The 22,665-nt window shown below is 48.5% G+C and overlaps 11 protein-coding genes across 11 annotated transcripts in view; 6 read left to right on the top strand and 5 right to left on the bottom strand.

The window, feature by feature from the left end:
• The window catches only part of MCYG_04287 (GYF domain-containing protein), a gene marked incomplete at both ends in the record, with an annotated part of 4,952 nt that extends 3,051 nt beyond the window's left edge, over nt 1-1,901 (top strand). The window contains 2 exons of the mRNA XM_002846504.1: nt 101-1,528; nt 1,588-1,901. Of these exons, the coding sequence (XP_002846550.1) occupies nt 101-1,528; nt 1,588-1,901 (1,742 nt within the window). The remainder of the gene's footprint in view (nt 1-100; nt 1,529-1,587) is intronic.
• A 702-nt stretch (nt 1,902-2,603) lies between these two features.
• Nucleotides 2,604-4,166, top strand: MCYG_04286 (conserved hypothetical protein; the record flags this gene model as incomplete). Its single annotated transcript, XM_002846503.1, has 3 exons — nt 2,604-2,738; nt 2,784-3,337; nt 3,401-4,166. 3 exons carry the CDS (start codon nt 2,604-2,606, stop codon nt 4,164-4,166), a joined length of 1,455 nt encoding a protein of 484 aa, XP_002846549.1.
• Nucleotides 4,167-4,675: 509 nt separating this feature from the next.
• On the bottom strand, nt 4,676-6,108 carry MCYG_04285 (ring finger protein 126; the record flags this gene model as incomplete). Its single annotated transcript, XM_002846502.1, has 3 exons — nt 4,676-5,372; nt 5,429-5,928; nt 5,995-6,108. The coding sequence occupies 3 exons, from the start codon at nt 6,106-6,108 to the stop codon at nt 4,676-4,678; spliced, it is 1,311 nt and encodes a 436-aa protein (XP_002846548.1).
• An 872-nt stretch (nt 6,109-6,980) lies between these two features.
• MCYG_04284 (mitochondria fission 1 protein) lies at nt 6,981-7,546 on the bottom strand (the record flags this gene model as incomplete). The annotated part of the gene is made up of 3 exons (XM_002846501.1): nt 6,981-7,310; nt 7,369-7,462; nt 7,518-7,546. 3 exons carry the CDS (start codon nt 7,544-7,546, stop codon nt 6,981-6,983), a joined length of 453 nt encoding a protein of 150 aa, XP_002846547.1.
• Nucleotides 7,547-7,874: 328 nt separating this feature from the next.
• MCYG_04283 (kinetochore protein spc24) lies at nt 7,875-8,589 on the top strand (the record flags this gene model as incomplete). The annotated part of the gene is made up of 3 exons (XM_002846500.1): nt 7,875-7,901; nt 7,959-8,356; nt 8,418-8,589. The coding sequence occupies 3 exons, from the start codon at nt 7,875-7,877 to the stop codon at nt 8,587-8,589; spliced, it is 597 nt and encodes a 198-aa protein (XP_002846546.1).
• A 438-nt stretch (nt 8,590-9,027) lies between these two features.
• Nucleotides 9,028-10,236, top strand: MCYG_04282 (conserved hypothetical protein; the record flags this gene model as incomplete). The annotated part of the gene is made up of 4 exons (XM_002846499.1): nt 9,028-9,322; nt 9,485-9,565; nt 9,624-9,983; nt 10,037-10,236. The coding sequence occupies 4 exons, from the start codon at nt 9,028-9,030 to the stop codon at nt 10,234-10,236; spliced, it is 936 nt and encodes a 311-aa protein (XP_002846545.1).
• A 308-nt stretch (nt 10,237-10,544) lies between these two features.
• On the bottom strand, nt 10,545-11,255 carry MCYG_04281 (conserved hypothetical protein; the record flags this gene model as incomplete). The annotated part of the gene is made up of 1 exon (XM_002846498.1): nt 10,545-11,255. One exon carries the CDS (start codon nt 11,253-11,255, stop codon nt 10,545-10,547), a length of 711 nt encoding a protein of 236 aa, XP_002846544.1.
• A 209-nt stretch (nt 11,256-11,464) lies between these two features.
• MCYG_04280 (conserved hypothetical protein) lies at nt 11,465-12,077 on the top strand (the record flags this gene model as incomplete). Its single annotated transcript, XM_002846497.1, has 2 exons — nt 11,465-11,506; nt 11,583-12,077. 2 exons carry the CDS (start codon nt 11,465-11,467, stop codon nt 12,075-12,077), a joined length of 537 nt encoding a protein of 178 aa, XP_002846543.1.
• Nucleotides 12,078-12,721: 644 nt separating this feature from the next.
• MCYG_04279 (transcription termination factor 2) lies at nt 12,722-16,284 on the bottom strand (the record flags this gene model as incomplete). Its single annotated transcript, XM_002846496.1, has 2 exons — nt 12,722-15,468; nt 15,531-16,284. 2 exons carry the CDS (start codon nt 16,282-16,284, stop codon nt 12,722-12,724), a joined length of 3,501 nt encoding a protein of 1,166 aa, XP_002846542.1.
• A 922-nt stretch (nt 16,285-17,206) lies between these two features.
• MCYG_04278 (phosphatidylinositol 4-kinase LSB6) lies at nt 17,207-19,619 on the bottom strand (the record flags this gene model as incomplete). The annotated part of the gene is made up of 2 exons (XM_002846495.1): nt 17,207-18,082; nt 18,144-19,619. The coding sequence occupies 2 exons, from the start codon at nt 19,617-19,619 to the stop codon at nt 17,207-17,209; spliced, it is 2,352 nt and encodes a 783-aa protein (XP_002846541.1).
• A 595-nt stretch (nt 19,620-20,214) lies between these two features.
• On the top strand, nt 20,215-21,967 carry MCYG_04277 (GATA transcription factor; the record flags this gene model as incomplete). The annotated part of the gene is made up of 3 exons (XM_002846494.1): nt 20,215-20,492; nt 20,626-20,734; nt 21,374-21,967. The coding sequence occupies 3 exons, from the start codon at nt 20,215-20,217 to the stop codon at nt 21,965-21,967; spliced, it is 981 nt and encodes a 326-aa protein (XP_002846540.1).
• Between the last annotated feature and the right edge of the window lie 698 nt (nt 21,968-22,665).

Genomic DNA, 22,665 nt, shown 5'->3' with positions numbered 1-22,665 from the left:
TTCTCTCCCGCTGCTTTCCAGCCTACACCTATGCAAGCCCCTATCCAGCCACCTCATACCGTCCCAGCTTTTTTCGAGGGACCTATGAGACAGAATACAGGGCCTCCAGGGCCCCAAGGCGGGGCACCGGACTTTGGCGCAGGGCAGGATGAACTACCTGTCTTGCTGGATAGAATGAACGTCAACAGGGGAACAGGCCAATTTGGTTTCAACAATTCTGGATCTTTCCCTCCAGGGCCACAGGATGCCCAGACTCAGGCACACAACCAGGCCGTTTCCACCATGCTGCAGGACCGTAGCCGCCTCCAACAGGAGCAGGAGAATTTTAACAAGGCTCATCCAGAGTCCATCTTCGACCAGCAAGCCAGAGAGGAGCGTGTTCGACAGTTCCATGCCCTGAGGATCGCGGATGAGGATATCCCTGTTCGGCGTACTGAGGAGCCAGCCAACCATCGAGAAGCCAGCCAGGAACATAGACCACATGAGCAATCCTCAGCATCAAAGGACCAGCCTCATTTCAACCAGGGCAACGACCAGGAGCTTACCCTTACCCAAAAGGTGCAAAATGCTGCTTCGGCACAGAGACTTCAGCAGCAACAGCAACAGCAGCAGTTCAACGCCCAGGCTCCCTCTTCTGAGGTTGAATCCCCCTGGGCAAAGGTAGACAACGGACTGCCACAGCCGTTCCCACCACCACCTTCACAGTCTCCTCTTCCAGCCCCGGCCGCACAGCGTAACCGCCAACACGTAGCAGACAACCTTGCAGCCGAAACCCGGTCTCAGACCCAAACCCCCAGTGAAGTGCACACCACTTCCGTGGCGCCATGGGCGAAGGAGCACTGCGAAGCCGCCAAGGGACCATCTCTTCGTGAGATCCAGGAAGCCGAAGCTCGTAAAGCCGCAAAGCTCGAGGAGCTTGCTGCCGCTGCACGTCGGGCCTTGGCTGAACAAGAGCGCGCGAATCCACCTCCTGCTCCTGCTCCAGGCCTCCCGTCAACCGCCAACTGGGCCCGAAGCGGATCTGCCAACACCCCTGCATCAGATGCATCTTCCGCATGGTCTAAATCAGCAGGTGGCAAGAACCAGGGAGTCGCCGCCAACACGGCACCGAAGAAGACGCTGGCCCAGATCCAAAAGGAAGAGGAGGCTCGTAAACAGCGCACCGCTGCCGCTGCTGCTGCCGCCGCATCCGCAGCTAACCCCCTTGGGGCGCCGGTTGGAAAGCGTTATGCCGAGCTTGCGGGTAAGATGACTGCTCAGCAGCCTACTCCGACTGCTTCCGGCGGTGCGTGGACCACTGTAGGAGCTGGCGGAAAGGCCAAGGCTGCACCTGTTTCCAACGCTGTTAATTCCCGAAACGTTCCCGGCCTAACTCCAAGCCCGACCCCAGCTACTAAGCCTAAAACCATCATGACCCGAAATGCAAGCATGGGTAACTCTACTACAGCCCAGGCCAACCGTCCCACCGAAGAGCTGGCGAAATGGGCCAAACTAGCCCTCGAGAAGGGATTGAATAGTTCTATTAATGGTAAGTCGGACGCTTATGCTGTCGCTGATACATGCCTTTTCTAACATATATATCTACAGTGGACGACTTTGTACAACAGCTTCTATTCCTACCACCCGAGTCAGAAATCATCTCGGATTCCGTGTACGCCAACTCCCAGACCCTGGACGGCCGACGCTTTGCCGAAGAGTTCATCAGGCGCCGTAAGCTAGCTGACAAGGGTATCATCGATCCTGCTTCCTCCGGAGCCTTCGGATCCCCTGTCGAATCCAAGAATTCTTCAGATGGCTGGAACGAAGTCGCCAAGAAGGGCAATGCAGCTGCCAGCCGCGAGGATCAAGCAACCAGCAACGCGGCGTTCAAGGTCGTGTCCAAGAAGAAAGGCAAGCGATGAATGGCTCTCTGGGATGTTCTCTGACTCTGTTCTTTTTGATAAGCTCTTTTTACCTGTCTGCTTTCGAGTGGTTGTTTGATGTTGGCATGATACGATATGGCATGATGGTTTTCGAGAAGCAAAGAGCGGTCCCCTGTTTACCTATCTTGCGAGGAGAGGGTTGGATAGACGGCGTTTCCATACACAGTGCATATCATCTTCCCATCTTCTTCTCCCGTTTGTACTGCATCCGTCTTGTCTGTCTGTCTGCCTTTTTACATTTTGCTAGCCTTAATTACATACATGTCTTTCTTGTATTCTATAATCACTCTTCTCTAGTATTCGTCGAGTTAGCGAACACGCCCTATGACAAACTGTCTCCCTGCCTTTTCCAACTCATCATCTCCATGTTACATGCTTTTTATATATACTAACATCCATGCAAGCTGCAGCCGCCTCGTACTCTATGCCTTTTTGGGCCGATGTTATGTAATTTGTTGGCTTCATCTTCGACGTTTGGTCACACTAAGTAGCTAGTTTTTATCTCCACACCAGAAACACGGCCGAGGTCAGAGTACACGCGGGGGTGCATTTATAAGTCATAGATGATAGACTGCTATTATATAGGGAGCTCTCGACTATATAAGGAGAGAGATAGCCCCGAGGTCTACGCTCGAAAGGAGTCATCAAGCTATATCAAGAATCGGGTTACTCTGTATCAGCATGAAATATCAACCCGCACCATTCGGTAATTCGCTGCTCAAGCAGTTTCCTCTAGAACCGACCTTTAGAAACTTGAATCTTCGTCTCTGCCGCTATCCTTCCGTTCGGTACATGGCGCCCTCTCGTCTCTCCCGGGTTTTTTTGATCTGATCAACCTTCCCCCGCCATGCATTGAACAAGTTCCGTGAGCTCCAGGACAAGTTCGAAGCAAGCCCGGATCGATTCCTTCGCTTCGAGCTGGCATTCTACCTGCTTGAGTCTCGCAAGGCAGTGGGATCGTTGCTGAACACTCCCGTCGACTCAACCGTCTTCGTCAAGAATGCTACCACAGGCATCAACACTGTTCTGCGGAACATCGTCTACCAGCCGGGAGATATCATCGTCTACTTCTCTACCGTGTACGGGGCGGTAGAAAAGACCATTGCCTCGCTGGCGGAAACCACTCCGGTGCGCGCTCGCAAGGTCAAGTATGAGTTCCCTATCACGCATGAGCAGCTGGTAGAGAGGTTCATGGAGACAGTGAACAAAGCTAGAAGAGAAGGGCTGAATGTTAAAGTCGCTGTGTTCGATACCATCGTCAGCAGTCCTGGCGTCAGGCTTCCGTTCGAGAGACTCACGGAGGTATGCAAGAAGGAAGGCATCCTAAGCTGTATCGACGGTGCACACGGAGTCGGACACATCCCTTTGGACCTAGCCAAGTTGGATCCAGACTTCTTCGTGAGCAACTGTCACAAGTATGTAATATCCATGTTTAAATGGCTGCTCTCTGTATCAACCTGCTAACTATACATTCACAGATGGCTCTTCGTCCCTCGGGGCTGCGCTGTATTCTACGTCCCTGTCCGCAACCAACACCTCATCCGCACTACTGTCCCGACATCCCATGGCTTCGAGCCTGTCCCGGGTATCATGAAAACCGGCTCTGAGATAGGTGAACCGGAAGAACCTTTCTCAAAGCCCATAGATGCCTTCTTCACTCAGTCAAACTTTGAGCTCCAGTTCGAATTCACCGGCACAAACGATGATCTACCTTTCCTCTGCGTCCCTGAATCCATCAAGTACCGCAACGAGGTATGTGGCGGTGAAGAAAAAATTATGAACTACTGCCAAACCCTTGCCTTCGAGGCAGGGAATCGCGTTGCTCAGATATTCGGCACAGATGTCCTCGGTGAATTCTGCTCGTCTGGCACCGGCAAGTTCGACCCTGAGAAAGAGAAGCAGAGTGAATTCCGTAAATGTGCGTTTGCAAATATACGGCTTCCCATCACTATTGTCGACGACCAGGAGGTTGCTCAGGGTAAACTATCTCGACCTGAGTGGCCTGCTGTCAAAGTGGGAGATGCAGTGCGTGCTTGTCGATGGATGGAACAGCAGCTAGTTCTCAAGCATCATACGATGTCTCCTTGCTATGTGCATGCTGGCTCCATCTGGACCAGACTTAGTGCCCAGGTGTATCTGGAATTGAGTGATTTCGAATGGCTGGCTGGTGTGTTTAAGGAGGTTTTCAAACAGCTGGCTGTTGAAAACGGTGTGTTCAGTTCGGATATCAAGGGAAAACTGTAGGCCGTGGGGCTTTTTTCGGAGCAAGGGGATGATCTGGGCAGAAGAGTTATGAATCATTGTGACGTTCATATATCAATTGGATATGTGAGTACATGTAGAATAACGACCAGGATGTTTTCTGAATATAGTTATACATTATGGCTAGCTGTCTCAATAGGGGCAGACATTGGCTACCTTGGATAAATATATTATAGAATACCGACGCTAGGATAAAGAAAAGAGAGAGGAGACATCACAAAGAAACAAAGAAAATGTGTAAGAAATGAGAAGAAAAACACCAGGTCCGCCCCACGATGCCAAAGAGCTAATGATATTCGAAATAACAAGCAAAGAGAACCGTCAAAGGTCCCGGTCATCGTTCCTGTAACTGCAAACCCAAGTCCAAATTTTTATGTAGCCGAGAAACGAAAAGAAACCCGTGGAAATGGAGGTAATAAGCCGGCTTGGGTATAGAATAAATCATGATTGCAAAAGGAGATGTTAAGTAGGAATGATGAACTGCCGGAGGGTTAGGAGGAACTGCCTCCTCCAAAGTGATATCTCATCCACCCGGCTATACCGCTGGGCTGCTGTGTATTATTATTTCCTGTGTTTGAATTTTGAGATATCGAGCCTGTTTGGCCTGATGACTGGTCACGTTCTCGAGAAATATTAGGGATGCTGGACGGTTGTTCTGTCGAAGGGCTTGAAGGAACGATATATGGGTTTCTAGAACTTCCTGGAGGGCCAGCTGTAGGGTTTAGTGGGGGTTGGCCTTGTTGCTGTGCACCTCCGTTCGCCTGTTGATAAGTCGCCATTATCCCCTGTCGACAGTGTGGGCATGTGTCGTGTTCATTCAGCCAGGCCGTAATGCAGGTGTCGTGGAACCAATGTTTGCATGGCAGCATGGTGACCTCTGTGCCCACCTCAACACTATCCATGCATATTGAGCATTCCGCCTTGCCATCGCTGCCTAACATGGACTTGTCGATTTTGACCTTTGGTAGAGCTCGAATTGCGTCCGCAGAGGCTGGAGCCGGTGCATTTCCGTTCATGTTCTGGTCTACCAGCTGGGATATCACGCGGTCGAGCTCTTCTTGAGAATAAACAGCGTCACCGTGGTGTTGTATTCCTAGAGCTTGGGCGATGGCAGCAATAGGGCTTACAATGGGGATACCGCCGCCACGATAATTCGGGTTTGCAGCACCGTGCATAATAGCTAGAATGCTGGGAGGAATGTTAGGTCATGTCGCTGTAGAACAACACGGGGTTGTCTGACTTACTCGTTGATGTTTAATAAAGGCTGCGGGTTCCCCTGTGGCCGGTTTGCATCTCGCGGATGTAGTCCTCCGCCTAGGATCTCGGGAGGATCGGTATCACGATAATTATTACTCTGCTGTGGATTTGGGTTTTGGTACCCATAGCCTGCCGGGATCCCTCCTCTATTGGGTTGGGTTTCAGCTATCCCCTGAAGAATTGCATTGAAGCTTCTGAAGATAGGTGTGAGAGAGTCATCAGCGCCGCTTCCATATCTCGGATTTGAGCTCATCCCCAATCTGATGCCGCCGCTACTTGGAGATCTGATAGTTGTGCTTGTAAATTGGAATCTGCCATCGTTGGATTGGTAGTGGTGGCGAGTGATATGCCCATTTCCGCTCTCTGCGTGGTATGTTTGGCGGGTAGGCAAGAAGTTATTAAAGTTGGAGAATATGTTGGGTGGGAAGGGCTGGTACTGTTGGATTTCGGGGGTATCATCGTCTTCATCATGCTCTGTAGTTTCAAGCTATATATGACAGTTAGTGGAACTGATCGTTTAATTACCACGAGGGAGAAAAAAGTAAATACTCACTATTTCAACAAACTCTGAATGACAGCGAGGACAGGTGAGTCCATGCTCGCTCCTGGGCCATTGGTACTCACACTCATGGCAGAAGACTTGGTCTCCTGGCACCCGCTCAGCCATGTTTGCAGAGATATAAAGAACAACTAGAAACTGTGGAAGGGTGGGAGCCAGCCCCTTTTTCAAGTATTATTGTCGAAAGAGCAATATATCGTATATTAAACGATTCGAACAAGGAAGAAACGGAAGGCGATAATGAACATTTGGCGGGGCAGACGCAGGAATATGTTAATGAAGCGCCCCACGACACCGGCTGGTTCCAGAATTTCGTATGGGTATAGCGAAACGAAAGATGGTTTGCTCAAGACGGCACGACCTATAGTGTATTATAGAGTATTATTGCCCGTAAAGATCGCCGGAAAGAGGCTATAGCCAGCGTTGAGGGTGGCTGGCAGTGTAGATGTCGCTGGCGTTTTGCGGTGGCCAAAGAAGTTTGATGCGCAGGGACAAACGGCCAGTGACAAGGCTAGGGAATGTGATCGGTAGGGAATGCGAAGAGTCCTCGAAATTCGCAAAGCTTCGTTTCTATTTCTTTCCTCTCTTTCCTCTCTTTCTTTTCTTCTTCTCTTCTTCTTCTTCTTCTCTTTGCTTCTTTTTTTTCTTTGCTTTCTTGTTCTTTTTTTTTTTCCTGGTGACCGAAAATATGACGTTGTTGCTTAGTCAGCGATTTTGAAGCAGATGCAGAAAAGACATCAAGAAGACATCAAAATGTAGAATAAAATTCAAGAAGATATATTCATTATTCGCTGGGCCAAGAATAGAGGCAGTGGAAAACAGAGTGTCTTCAAAAAGCCAACGGAACGCCCATCCAGATGCTTGCCAAAAAAAAGTACAGCCGGGAACAAGTAGATCATAGTCAAGAGAGTACATCAAGGAGACAGTCAGACCAACATAAGAACCAAAGAACCAAAGACATCATTTATGTGCATCAGAGTTCATCGTTTCCTGGCTCCTCTCATGATGAGTCCACCGATCAGGCCTGCGGCCACGGCGACACCGCCGATGATGGCGGCTCCTACCAGCCCTTCTTTGGCGACCTTGTCATCGATCAGTGTTCGTAGACTGGCCGACTGTAGATTATTTGGCTCGTGTTCGAGGAGGAGATCGTTGTATCTTCGAGCCTCGCCGTAGTTGCCGAGCTTGAAGTTGCCCAGCGCAAGGTAGTAGAGGCACTCTCGTCGTCGCTCTGGGGCTGTTCGGAAGATCTCAGAGAGCAGTCGAGTTCCTTCTTGCTGCTCTGGCCGGGAGTTGGATTTTATGAGGCCCTTTGAATCGTCAGCTTGGGTATTATAACAAGATATCAAGAGTAGTGTATATATATACCCAGGCATAGTTGAACTTGGTCTGGACACCGACGTATTCACCTTCTTTCTCGTACTGAGCCCGAAGGACCTGGAGTTCTGCTGGCTTCAAGGGACTGTCCATAGCTGTCAGTCTCGAGTATATACACACAGGTGCTTGTCATTACCGACCTTTCGGCGTCCGCAGCATCTTTATACATGAAGAGGTCAACGTCAGCCAGCTGTTAGAAATGCGGGAGCCTGGTGCATAGCCACTTACAAGGTAACGAAGTCATCATCCAGACCGAGGATCTCTTGCGCAAAGGATGTACAAGGTATCAAAAGAAAGCCTCTCCCCGTAGCTAAACCGTCGTGGAAGCAAAGATGAATTTTTCTCTGTCTTGTTCGTGGCGTTTTTTCTTGCGGGGATCAAAAAGAAAAAGCTGGAGTTCTTCAAAGTTGCTGCAACAACAGAAAAACATCAACATCGCGATTATATCAACAACTAGCTAAATAACCACCAACGAGACCCGAGAGAAGCCATTCAAGATGCTCCTTGAAGAAGACCCAGCCGCTGTAATCTCCTTGCTACTATATTATACTACAACGCACAATTCTGACTGACCACTGCAGCTCATCCACCATACCATAACCAACTTCAATATCCAACCAGACAAGCTTGCTCTCTCGCGCATAAATGATTCTCTCTCCTCGCTCCAGCAGTCTCGAGAACTGCGCTTCCAGGAAGTGGAAAACTCACTACGCAAGCTCTCGCGCCAGCTGAGCACGCTCAACGCCCAGCACAAGGAAACGGTCGAGTCACACGATCCCGCTCGCCATGCTGCATCTATCGTGGAGCTGGATACGGAAAAGTTCAGGATTGCAAAGGCTGCGTCTGAGCTGGAGATCGAGAGTGAGCGATTAGAGGCAGAGTTGGAGTCGCTAAAGGCCCGGTTGGCGGAGCTGGACGCGCAGGGCCTCGAGGGAGATGAGCTCACGAGAAGAGAACGCGAGGCAGATGATGCAACCATGTAAGAAATTTTTGTTGAACGTTGGCTTATAATAGCGTATACTGATCGGTGACATGTGTAGACTACGGCTTAAGATATATCGATCACTAGGCATCGATGTTGACACCGACGAGGCAGGGAATTATAATAAGGCTATTATCCGGAATAGACGAAAGGGAGACGTCCATGTCGTGAACATCGATCCAAAGTTCTCACGATTCTTCTATGCGAATTACTTCTGGCAGGCCATGTAGTGGTGCATACAGATTCCCGTCACGACATTGACTTGGTATATATGAACTGGACATGGAGTTGAGCCCTTGTTTTGATACCCGGATGAAGGAGTTTATGGTGTATTTGAATATCTTGTATTTGTTTCTCTATTGATTCTCTCTACTTGGTTGTAGACGAAATTTCTATGATTAGCTACAATTATGATGTCCTGGCTTAACGTATGGTTTTATTAATTAAGTATCATTCTATGATATATCGTATACTATCATCTATAACCGTAATATGGGGGTAAATGCTTGAGTATTCGCTGTCTGTTCTACCGTTGGTTGATGATCTCCAACTTAAGCCACAAAATCTGCACCAGCAACTAAACGACGAAACAACTTGAGTGAACAACTGAATAACCATGAGAATGACAGTTTATATAAACACCGTCTGATAAACAGAAAGACGAAGCTATGCATGTCCATCGTCCGCGGCAAGCCCAACGCATAAACCAGCTGTTTATCCTTATATCCATCACGACCGTCTTCACGCTCTACTATCTCTTCTTCAAACCGCCGGCTGGAAGCCGTGCCATATCCAGCTCACAGCAACGACCACATCCAGATGACTCGAGGAAGATAGCGACAGCTTCAAAGGAGCTGGTCGTCGCCAGCGTTAAGTCGGACAATGTTTCGTGGATACGAGAGCAATTGCCTGGTTGGAAGTCGAATATCTACATAGCTGACGCCGACACTACAAACAATCCGGGTCTGTCTGTCCCTATAAATAAGGGAAGAGAAGCCATGGTCTATCTGACGTGAGAGAGATCCCCTCCTGACTGATACTATATCCTTGTTATTGCTACGAGTTGAACATGGACTGACATTTTGCTTATTTGTTTACTTATTCCGGTCTCTAGGTATATTATAGATCGATATGACAAGCTGCCGGAATTCGTAATTTTTATGCATGGCCAGCGATATCAATGGCATAACGATGATCCATTATACGGTATGTGTATATGACTATAGATAGAGGGGGAAAGAGGACAAATGCTAATGTCCATCAGATGGGGCCTCGATTATAAGCAAACTACGTCTCCCGGCCGTCGTCAAGACAGGCTACACACCGCTGAGATGTACATGGATACCAGGCTGTCCGGTAGAACTACACCCGCTGAAGCCCGTGGATGAAGGACCAATAGTCCGCCAGCAGACTGAACTCGCCTTTGCAACCGTATTCAAGACTATATTCCCAGGCGCCGAAGTCCCTGCGGAAGTGGGTGCAACATGTTCGTCCCAGTTTGCTGCCACACGGGAGCAGATCATGCTGAGGCCCAAGGCTGACTATGAGCGTATTCGGAGATGGCTTATCGAGACTGAGTTGCCCGATGATATCAGTGGAAGAATCATGGAGTACATGTGGCACAGTACGTTTGCACACTTCTTCGACCTATCCTATAGATGCTGACTGTCTTGACAGTAATCATGCAGAAGAAACCGGTATATTGTCCACCGGCTGGAGAATGTTACTGTTTCACGTTTGGTTTGTGTGATCTGAAGTGCACACCAGCCCGGTGTGAGAAACAATACGTTTTGCCCACTTATGCAGCTGTCCCTGACGGGTGGCCGGAGAAGGGCGGGGGTGAGAATGGGTGGCCAAAGCCAGGTTGGAATCAATGAATAGGCTCGGAACGTACAGCAAACGTCTACCCCATGAATGTTGTATGGTGAATGGTTTTGGGATGAGGGATCCGGGATTCACCATCAACCACTCGTGACCATATGCATCTCGGCTACCAAACGACCTGTGATTGGAATTGGGTTCGGGATTGGAGAGTCACCTTTTTATATATAGGGTCTAGTCCTGGCTGGCTTCTTGGAAGCGTGACTAGGTGATCATCCGAGTGAATGTATATTGCTGGTCCAGGCGACAGCTATGGACCAAGAAACGCTCTAGATAAGTCTGTTGAAGTAGCATCCAAGCTGTCTCATGACTCCTTTGGCTCTTCCAGCTCTTCTCCATTCCAAGTCAAGACAACGGTCTTCTTCATAGGATCCGTCTCCCCTCCATGCCTGATTTGAACCCCCAAGCCCTCTAGCCCAGCCTCAGCAGCTCTCCTATTCCATAGAAACTGCCTAATTGACCCATCCAAATCAGCCAGCACCCAAATCAACGGATATTGACTCTTGATGAGCGCATCTCGAACTCCCTTCGTAGCATCCCGCGTACTGACTAGCATCCCCAAAATACCTTCTCCCCTCCAGCCCACAGGTGCACCAGAAAAGGTCCCTTCAAGCTCTCGTATCAGATTAGGCCCAACTTTTGCCTTGACTGCCTTGCACTGTACCAGTACTCGTAGCGGATGAGTTGAAGATGATGGTGGCAGAGACCAGGTACCGACGAGATCGATGCCGGAGTCTGAACGGCCACCAATGCGAGCGAGGTTGATGAAGTGTCTCCGTAGGCTCTGCTTCACTGTATATTCGTAAAGAGTTCCTACGTACGTTGTGCTCTGCGTAGAGAGCGAGTTTCTCTGTGCGTAGTCGAGGAATGACTGCAAGTCATGATGCTGAGAGCTCGATGGAGCTGGTAGAACCGGCAGTGAAGGCTTCTCTGTAGACAAGAGCCTTGAAAAGATGCGACTTGAGCTGTAGATGCTTGTTCTATAGCATCGTGAAGCTGTAGTTCCGTATATCATGGTTGTCTTGTTGGTTGCTTGAAGCTTTTTTCCCCGAATGAACTTTTTGTTCCCCGTTTCATACGAGCTCAACATACAACTATCCACACTACTATTAAGAGCTACTGCTGCTAGCTACTCTCTGACACGAAAGACAGATATTATTGCGCTGGTTAATTAAATACTCTTCATCTCTCGGTTACTCACGCCGGACGTCTTACAACTCAGCTATGGCGGATATTCTCACGCAGCTTCAAACATGCCTCGATCAGGTATGAAAAGAACCAATATCGCACAAGTACCGCGCATTATTTTAATTATGGACACGATGCTAATATTGATATATAGCTGGCGACTCAATTCTACGCTACTCTCTGCTATCTCACAACTTACCATGACCATTCACCCGCCATACCTCCATCAAACATCCCAACCGCGATTCCTCAGTTGAAGAAAATACCGAAAAACGCACCGCCAAACACTCCAGCTAACCAGCCTACCTCAGGACAAGCGCGAGGCCAAGATCAGCAGCAGCAGCAGCAACAACAGCAGCAAGCAGATGGTGCAGGTGGGGGAGCTCAAGAGCAGAACAGAGACCTTCCGCCACGGCCCGATTCACCGAACACTTTTGCTCAACGACAGAGAGAATTGGCTAGAGATTTAATTATAAAGGAACAGCAGATTGAATATCTTATCAGCGTGCTTCCTGGTATAGGCAGCAGTGAAGCAGAGCAAGAAGCTAGAATACGGCAACTGGCTGATGAGTTACGGTTGGCGGAAAAGGTGCGGAGACAGAAACGGAGGCAGATGAGGAAACTAGCGAGAGGGTCGATGGGCTATTAGAAGCTGTCAGCCGGGGGATATAACGAAGCTCGATGCATGGAGTGTGATTCGAGTGTTTTTTATGATACCCCTGTGTTTCTACCTTGAAGGCATTACGGACCTAGACCTTTGCATTTGCAGTTAGGCTAAGGACACCCGGAAATATTATTTCTAAGTCTGCAAAGTAATCCGTATTCTAGAGACTGTTCTGCTGCGGCTATTTACGATTCAGCCTTCATACAGTGTCAAATTGGTAGAGAAGGAATGGGGTTCCTGTTGGGGCAAATTTTGATATAAGACAGAGGGCAAGAAATGAAATTTTGACAGATATAAAATGCAAAGTAAGAGGGTATCAAAAAAAAGGGAGGGGATAAAAGAAAGGGGAATGGAAACATGATAGAGCAGGTTTCATCACTGCTTGTATGAAGAATGCCGGAATTTAAAAAAAAAAAAAAAAAACAGCCATCTTGGATCCCGTAATAACTCCAGCCCCTGATACAGTTTTCTTCCTGGTCATAAATATCAGTCGTTAGTCCGAATACATGCCAAAGTTGGCATCTATATCGGTCGTAAAATGTTCAAAAGAAGAAAGAATTAAATAAAAAAAGGGGGGGAGGCGGGCGAAGGATAGTTGTATAAGATGTTGATGAGACGAGGATGAGCGTTCATTTGAACAAGCTTCTATACTCCTCGAGTCTCTCCTTTTGCATCTCTCTTCTATCCATCTTTCTATTCAAGCTCATATCTGCAAGTCTCTGCTTCCGTTTCGCCAGCTCAGTGATCTTTTCTTCAATGCTATCCTTCATAATATATTGGATTGTGGTAACTTCCCTCGTCTGGCCGATACGATGCACTCGATCGATAGCCTGAGCAATGGTGGCAGGGTTGTATTGTGGCTCCATGATATAAACCATGGAACCCGCAGTTAGGTTGAGGCCTACTCCGCCAGCGCCTATTGTCACTAGAAGGATTGTAACATCATCGTCTTTCGAGAAGGTTTCTATCGCTGAATTCCGCTGCTTTAGTGACATCGTACCGTCCAGACGGGCGTAACCTGTGAGGCCGTTCTCCTCTAGAGCTACCTCTATTAAATCGAGATGTGATGTCCAAGAAGAGAATATAACACTTTTGATAGGTGGTTCGTGTGGTGACTTTTTGTTTTCTTCAGCCGTATCTAAAAGGCTTGAAATCAGAGCTTTTGTCTTGGTATGAGGGCCTTCATAGAGTCCAAATTCTTTGCTTTGTTTCCGGTTCTTTTTGTTTTCCAGCAACGAGGCTTGATATTCTTCGAAGCCGGCTGTAGTTATGACGGAATAGGCCGGAGCTATTACGCTTTTGCAGAAAGCGCAGGAAACCTGCACAGGCTTACCGGCCATTTCGTCCAGTTTGGGCGCAATCGGCGCAAAGCAGTCAGCACACAAAAGGTCGTAGCAGGGAAGAATGGCTGCCACCATTGCATTCTTATCACCGGGGCCATCATCAGATTGGAGGGCAATGAAATTTTCACAGCGAACACAGGCATCGATCGATGATTCCTTCATCAATGATATCATCTCATATGCCTTTCGACTGGCGGCTGTCATAGAATGATCATCATCCAGAGCTTCTACGTCAATGGCGTCGTTTGCAGTAAGACCTCGGAACCGTTCCCGATCTTCCTTGTCCAATAACTCCTTGCCATGCGCGCAGATTTGCCGTAGTACCATCATGGCCTTCAAGACAATATGGTACATTTTACCGCTGGTCTTTTCACGGGTTTCAGAAACGACGACATTCATCATGACATTAGATTCCTTCTTGAAAAAATCATGAAGCTTCTTCTCTGGTTCTGAGAAGGTGAGCATAACAGTCTTGTCATGTCGAGGTGGTAAGTTGACGCGGTCCTTTACTCGTCGAAGGGTAAACGAGTCTACCAGCACACGCAGATTGGTGATAGCGTTGGGGTTTTCGCACTTGAAAGGCGAGACGATATGAGCGGCAAATCGACCTCGTTCATCATATGGTGAAAGCCTCAGGAACTTCAAAACTGCTCCAAGGTCTTCGAGTCTGTTCTGGATAGGGGTTCCGGTGACAGACCATCTCCGTTGTGCATTTAGTTGGAAGATAGCCTGGCTTTGAGCCGCGCTTTGCTCTCGGATTATATGTGCTTCATCTAGGACAATTCGGAACATATTCATTTGCACAAGCGGGCTAGTTTTTCTCTTAGAACTTTTGCCAGAAATGTCGCTTAAAACCGTGGTGTAGGTAGTTATGACAATATCGTATTGTGCCAATTCTTTGGGGTCTTCAGTTCGATTTGGTCCATGAAAAACATAGACCGAGAGGGCGTCATCCTTAATATGTTCTTTAATTTGGCTCACCCAGTTACCGACGGCGCTGAGGGGGGATACCAGCAAGGTGGTCTTCGCATTGATCATGGACGAGTCGGCAGATTTCTTGCGAGCCCAAGCTGCCGCTTCAGGCAGTGACGAGCATATAAGAGATAAGATGCTCAAAGTCTTGCCTAGCCCCATCATATCCGCCAGTAGGCCGCCTAGGATCTGAGGTGGTTCCGTTGTGAGTGTCACTCCGCTGATAATCTCGCGGTAGATGCGCTGCCCATTTCCTTTATGTTCAACCCTCCAAAGTGAGTTGTTGTCTGCTTCATCTGGGCCCAATTTGCGTGGCTTCTCCTTCTCCATCATAAATCCAAGTGCCTGCTTTTGATGTGGAAGGAGTTGCGTGCTTAGCAACTCAGGGGTATCTATCTCAGGAAGATTTTGGGCACCCTGAAGCTGGTCAAACATCTTTGTAACGGCGTTGCTAATCTCTTCAGCAGTACGAACTTCAGACTGAACAGTATATCTAGTAGACTGCTGTGGCTGTTGCTGCTGAGTCGCAACTGCCATCAACCGGCGTCTCTCAGCATGGGGATTGTAAGTTGAGATTCCAGCTTCGACAGCATTTGGAAAACCCAGCCAGATATTCTTCTGGCTTAGAAAACGTCCAATGTTATCAGCAACGCGTCTGGGGCCGTATAGGTTTATTGAGATACGGAATAATTCCGAGCATGCCTGGCCGGGCCATTCATTTGGCCTTCTCCTACGGACGTCGAGGCGGGCTTGGGTTCTCAAGTCAAAAGTCATATCAAGTAAAGGCGCCAAAGCGGTTGAAACATGGGTATCCAAAACTCCAAACGAGCGACCAGTGACGTCTCGAACCTCAACTGTTATATTTTGACTTCGTTTCCGCACTAATTGGCACCGGATGGAAGGCCAGTCTGCCGTTGTTCCGCTAAATACGGATTTTGGGGGAGCCGGGACGATGTGTGCGTGTACTGTCGCCCCTTCAATTTTACCATAACACACTTCCTCTGCTCCTCTATCTTTGTTAGCAACGAATATGACATCGTCGTCGTTCTTGTCGTCTTTATCTGGAATATTTGTGAGTTTAATCGCCTTACTAAAGTGATAAGTGAATAATATGTATACTCACCTGCCGTAAGGTCAATGGTATTATTGGTAGTCACAGCGGTTCGACCTTCATCATCTGGCTTTTCCTTCATGTAGCTCCCAAGAGCTGAGGTACCGGAGGTCGAAAATCTTGCTTCCGGTCCATCGTAATTACTTGTGGAGGACTTATTATCGACCTTGATTCGCTTCAGCGGCTGGTTTTCTCGTCTTTCAACCCCGTATATATCTTCGATCATATTCCCATGTGCCACCGCAGGTGATTTGTTCGACTCTGGCTGCAGGTCCCCGCCGTCTGCCCCACCAGATGCAGTATTAGTAGGTATCTTGACCCCATTACGGCCGTGGCTGAGGTTACTCGAATCGTGAAGGTTGTTTGTATTTGGGGAAGGTCTCGTGGGGAATTTGTATTGTCGAGGCCCGAGTAGCAGCTTCGGGTCAAACGAGGATCCTACAGGAGCTCCGGTCGAAGTGGGTCCCTGGGCATCAGGAGGTTTATTATTGCTTCCTGGAGTAGATCGACCTTTGAAATTTGTGTGAGTATCTATTATTTCGAGTAGATTTATGTCGTCTATAGGCTGACGCTTCTGAGGAAGGGAAAATGACGCAACAGGAAGCGAAATGCGTGGCTCGCTTGAGTGTCGAATTCTGAGTACTTGTCCACTGTCCATTGCGCAACTGTGCTCGAGCTGATGAATGAAAGGTGAGGTATTACCAGTTGTATTCTGTCTCTTGTATGCCTTTGGATCCAACAGAAGGGCTGCAGTTGGGATGCTCATCGTCGCGTATCTAAGTCTCTCGATGAGCTTTCGAATGGGAGAAGGACGCGGGAGGGTGCGAAGGTTTGCGGGAGAAGATTTATTGAAGAGTATAATAGACGGGCCAATTTTGGTTACCGCGAGGGTTGGTCCATCGGGCAAGGAGTGTAAGTGTGAGTCAACAGAGCTAGGCTGCAGGTAAATCGCCGTGGATTGGAGGGATGAAAGGAAAGTGAACCGCGTTGGAAGTGCCAGCAGCGCAGTTCCCCGTCGTCTCTGCCTTCACGGCGAGTCCGTTCGACGCATGAAGGCAAGTCTGAGGTGAAGCCAAGTCAGTGCTGGCGTGAAGGGTGAAAGTGACGCAGTGAAGATCGAGGCTCGAAATTGAGATAAGATAAAAAAAGATGGGTGGCGGCTAGCGCGGATAAGCCAAGCGCCAGAGAGGGTCATGTGAAGACATTATATAATCAAGATAAGATAAGAAAAGAAGGTTCTCCAAAGTCATAACAAAACTAATGTACAGACAGAAATCAAAACGCATTCAAAGCAGTAAAATGTAGATGGCCATTCCCATGAAACCAAGATAATCGCTTCTATGGTCAACACCATGAAATGAAAATAGTACAACTTCGAAGGAAACAGTATGGGTCACATATTAGAGGCGTATATTATGCCATCATCAGTCAACAGTCAGCAGCGCTAAACTCCACATGCACATATCATCAAAGAACAATTTTGATCTTTTTATAAGAGGTATAAAATGTAAAACGATAAGGAAAAGCATAGCGTATAGGCGAAAACGGGAGGGGACCATTATAATGATAAAAATAGGAAAGGCGGGAATGATAGATCGAGAGATGTATACGTTCCGGGAAATCGACGTCAGAGAGATATGAGGAAAGGAAAGGTAATATAAGGAACGGTAGGGGAAAAGAAGGAGAGGTTACCACCAGGTAAAGACGGGGTTTTTGCTTTTGACGGTTTCAAGTCTTTCGACAATTACCTTGCGTTCGTGGCCGTCCATTTCCTCTGCAGCGGCATAGCCAAGGTCGCCTTCAAGGTCATCGCCGCCAAAGTCAAACGCACTGTCTCGGCGTTGGGATATGGAATTGCGTTTCTTGTGTGATGGAGATTTGCCGTTAATGTGTGACCTGCGTCTGGAATGTTGGTCGTTTAGTCGAGCGGCCGTGGGGGCCCAGCTTGTGGCAAGTTTGCGGCCACCTTCCTCAAAATTCTCAATGCTGCGAAGGCGGGAATTGTCAAGCGACACGGGGCTCACTATCCCGTCTGCTGCGCTAGAATCCATCGACGCCCGGTCACGAGACAGCTCAAATCGATTAGGGTTCGGTAGTTCGCTCGTTGGTGACCCGAAGCTCAAGAGATCCCGATGGCCTCGGGGTTCGGCGGAAATGGCGGCTCCGATGTCCATTTCCTCATGGTGTTGATTTCTCCCGTTGGCTCGGTGCGTGTGGGCATCGGTCGAGGGCGTACGAAGCGGGATTGCGACAGGGACGTTTACTAGGTCGTCCCAGACACATACTCTGGTTCTCCGAGTAAGCTCAAGGGGCCCGTGGTCCCGCTGTTTCAAGGTCTCAACAACATTCCATGCCTGCCCCTTCATAACAGCGATTTGCCTGGCAAACATGCTTTCCTTGAAATCAGAGTCCTGGCTGAAAACTGCTCTGAGTGCAGTTTGAGTCTCAGTCCACCAGGCTGTGGATGTGAGAAGTGGTAAGAAATGTTCACGAGTCTTTTGTGAGAACGGCTGGCCGATAAGGGAGACTGGGAGGAAGAGCCAGCCAAATGGAAAACTACGCCACTATACACGTTGTTAGTACGATCGAGCCCGAGCGAAGAACAGTCGAATAAAAATCACTTACAGCATCAGGATGCTTCCAGGGCCAAGACAAACTGTTATCTATAGCACCGATCGAAAGGGTTGCCTGAGCTAACTCGGCTGCGTTTGATGGCGTTCCAGAACGACTAGTTGCTGTCATGGCATCCTGGCGTCGATATGGAGCCGAACGGGAGGGTTTTCCGTGCGAGTTCACAGAGACTGGACGAGCAGGTGGCATTGGCTCATCGTCACCCAAATGGTCTGTCTCATTCAGGCGGACAGGGTCTGATACAATGGCAACTTCCTCTGTGTTCCAGTTGATCTTTATCATCCAGTTATCGAGACCACGGTCAGTGTTTCGCATGATGTAGTCTAGAATAACTAGTTTTTCAAGCTCTTCTCGGAAGCCCTGCTTCAGATTTTCAGTCCAGTAGAATTTATGATGTTCGGAAGTATCCTGCGGTGTATTTGCTCCGAGCATGCGGCGGTTTTCATTTCCTTCTTCGTCATCAGATTGAGCACCTGAGGGAGCACAGGTATCATTCCAACCTCTCTTCTTCCTACGGGGAGCATCTTCAGCGCGGAACCCTGTGGTTGGTTGATCTGGCCAAGGGTGCTCTCGGAGGAATACGTTTGCGTCTTTGAAGCCCTTGAGGAAGACCTGGAAGCTGCCTACCTTGGGAGGCAAGGGTCTCCTGCCATACCAGGCCTTTCGTCGGTCCCAGAAGTCATAGTGGAAAGACTTAGAGGACAGGTAGACAATATCAGTATAAGGAACGAGGTGTGTTCGTAACTGGGTGTCTATAACATATGCAGCCGCTTCCGAAACGTAGGAAAGGTTAGGGATAAGACAGGCGCGACCAAAACAGCACGGGAAGAGGTTTCGATGTATCCATTTAGTCCATTTTGGGTTCCGTGAGGCATAGGGCTCCTCGTCCTTGGGCTTGAACACTCCAACGACTTTCCCTTGAGCATTTCTCGCAAAGTAACTGCCAGAGCTTCCCTGTGAGATCATTTTCGGGTGAACACCAAGTTCAATGGCCGTCCTAACACTGTCCACAACCTGCTCGAATTCAGCCTTTGTCATTCGGTCACCGCTACCATGGTCAGATTCTAGAGACGCTGCCGTGACCGGGCGGATGCCCTCCAATGGTTGAAAGACAGAATGATGGATTTCGAGTTCTTCTTCCTCTGAAGTCTTCCCGTGTACCCGATTTATCTTGAACTTTGAGGCAATTTCCTCAGCCCATTTCTCCAACCGCATGTTAATTGCCTTGATATCGACTCCGGAAGAATTACTGCGAGCTCGGTTCCGGCCATGCTGGCGTCTATAATACACGTCCGATGTGTCATGTCTCTGGCTATGGGACTGAATGGAAGCGAACCGAGGAGCTGAATTCGAGGCCACAGGAGGGAAAGGGCGCCGGTTCTCATCGTCGGACTCGTCGAGGTAATCATGGGCATCTGCCTGGGAAAGACGAGCATAGCCCGAGGTCGCTGGGCGGTGTTTTGGCGCCATCACCGTGGTGGCCGGATGGTTTATCAGTCAGGCAGAAGAGAGAGGCGCCCTTGACAAGCATTTGAAACTAGGGACCCTGAATGCAGCGAACCAGGCGGTCTAAAACATTGCTGAAGAACAAAGACTCCTGGACAGCAACACAGTGGGAGTTGATATAACTAATGGTCCTGAAGAAAAGAGAGAGATAAGAAATCCTTTTGCCTTGTCCAACGCCCAAAAGAAATCACCCCCTTAAACCGCTCGATGTGAACAACAACAATAAAAATTAAGAATAGAAATGTTACGTCAGCTTAGTCATGCATTGCATGTGACTAAGATAAACTGCTACATGACTAAGCAACTTATCGGTTCTGATAACAACTTTTTTTTTATCGCGACTTTGCTTTATCTTCTTTCTCCAGCTTTTTTTGTTTCCATTCGATCATCTTCATTTTCATCCCAGAAAAACAGCCCATTTATATTCATTTCCCTGCGTCTTTACTATATTTCCACCCCGAATTATCTATATTCTTTTTCTCCTTCTATACCTTTGCTGCTAATTGAGGCCTCTAGTGCCTCAGTACATCCCTTCACCACGGCTTCCGCAGTAGCTTCCATGTCCCTTGGGACATCTGCCATTGACCCGGCATTACGTTCGTCATCCTCACAAGTTCGAGATGTTCCCGACTTCACGTCGCCTCAGGAAGGCGATGGGTCGTCTTCGATGAAGTTCGAGGGTGCCGAGTCGGCCCAGGCCTACCATTCTTCCAACTCAACGACGTCCTTCCCCCCAACCACCGAATATCCAGAGAGTTCAGCGGCAGAATATGCCCCTTCGGCTGCAGGACTCTCTGCTCTGGCATCTGCTGCCTCTGATCAGACCTCCTATATACGGTATGTTGACGACAGAAACCCCCGATCAGAGCCGGCACATGGGTCAACGGGTCGGCAGTACCTGGGTATACCACGGCCAATGGCCTAGCTCAACCGATCTTATGAAGATATGCTGACTCTCTGATCGTTATAGGGCCTATGATAACGCAGACAACTCGAACAACAACCATAATGCCAGCCAAAGTGTAAATTATGCAACGTCTGCTGCAACCGCAACCAACGGAGGACACGGTAGCACCACGGTAAGCAGTCGTCATGCACAACCCCAGACCAAACCTATCCATTCCATCTCGCCTACAGGCTTCCCACGCCCCTTCTTATATATACAACCCCAACCTTTCCCCTTGCTGGTTGCAATCAACCGCTCTCCTATTTAGGGATAGCAGGACCCAAAAAAAAAGGCTTGGCGGTTATTAAACCACTTTTTTTTCTCTTATCGCCGAATACGTCCAACTTTCTTTTCTCCTTATCACCTCCAAAGATCTAGCTTCAAGCGCGTTATAAAACCTTCTTCCTCTCTTCAATTCTTGCCTTGGTTTCTACATAACATACACGATCCGTCACGAGAGATCCCTGCATGCAAAAGCACCATGGCAACGACTCTAGCTAACCAAGGCCATGTCCAATTGCAGTCTGTTTGCCAGAATTGTGGTACTTCCAAGACTCCGCTATGGCGTCGAGATGAGATGGGTTCTGTGCTCTGTAACGCTTGTGGCCTCTTTCTCAAGCTACACGGACGGCCGCGGCCTATGAACTTGAAAACGGACGTGATAAAAAGTCGCAATCGGGTGAAAACCTCTGGCCAGGGTCCAAAGAGAAAGGTACTTGGGTGTTTGTCTTTTGTTAATAGACTGAGAGTCTAATTTTACCTCCCGCTGCAGGCCAATGCCGATGCAAACAACCAAACTACTCCGAGATCAGACGCCACTACGCCATATGGTTACGCTCGTGCTTCAAGGAAGCTTTCACCAGGCCGTTCTGACGGCTCAAACTCTCCTGTCTCACGAACGGATACGCCCAACTTTCATGGCTCAACCAGCATCCCTCCCCACAATATGTTTGACAACGTTGGTCTCGCGGACCCCAACTTTACCCCGTCTGGAAACTTTGCTTCATTACAGCTGCAACACCCGTCCCCGGGCTCCACATCTTCCAACGAACGCCATCTTGACGGGCCCCAGACATACGAGAACCTGGTTGCAGCAAACACATCCTTAAAAACCCGTGTCAATGAACTGGAATTAATAAATGATCTCTTTCAGGACTCTGAATCTCGTCTACGGCAGTCACTCAAAGAGGCACAAAAGCGAGAAGAGGAGCTAAAACGTAGGATAAGCGAGCTTGAAGGCCGCTTATCCGAACAAGAACTGGGTCAATCTAAGGATGAACCCGCAGAACCTCATGCTAAAAGGTGTCGACTTTCCGACTCTTCGGAAAAGGCTGGAGTCGACAGCAAATCCTCTGCGGACGTCTAGGACGTCGGTTCTTTCTTGTCTTTGATTCTTAATCGGCACGCAATGCGGGAACTGCCCTCAGCTACCTCTTATTCTTCATCTCCTCCAGCCTTTCTCTTCTTCTCTCCGCCCAATTCCCTCCAAAAGTTGATGTCATCTCGACGTCAATGCTTTACTCCTTTCTTAACACCTCAATCCTATTTATTTATTTTTTCTTCCATGAAAATCCCGGACCCTTGTACTCTACATGCCTTGCCACAGGCGCTTTAACGCTTTGGCATTTACCCTTTTTCTCATATCATTAGTTAATTGTCTTTCCACACAAGATGTGGATGGAGTCTTTGTATGCGATATTTCCTACTGCCGCTCTTTTTCTTCACGGCGCAGCAGACCATCTCACGCCTTAATTGCTTGCTTCACATTCATCTCGTACTCTTTTGGTTTATCCGTTCCACTGCCCTTCTTCACTTCTCACCTGTCTTTACTATAAAATTATTTCGTCCTTTTTCCCACTCTCGCTCCCCATATAGCCGGAGTTGTATCTCGAACTTTTCTAGCCTCTCTAACTTTCCAGAGAGGTATAATTATTTTTTTTCGTCCCTCTACTTCCCTTTTTGGTTTATAGGTGAGGTTTCTTATCATTTGTTTCGTTTAACGGGAGGTCGGTGAATCCTTTTATTTTTAGTTGTTGTAATATAGACAGAAACCGAGCCCTAAAA

This window comes from Microsporum canis, genomic scaffold (assembly GCF_000151145.1).
Source record: "Microsporum canis CBS 113480 supercont1.4 genomic scaffold, whole genome shotgun sequence".
Classification (NCBI taxonomy): domain Eukaryota; kingdom Fungi; phylum Ascomycota; class Eurotiomycetes; order Onygenales; family Arthrodermataceae; genus Microsporum; species Microsporum canis.
Note: the sequence above shows the minus strand (reverse complement) of the source record. Positions and strands in the feature narration are given on the sequence as shown.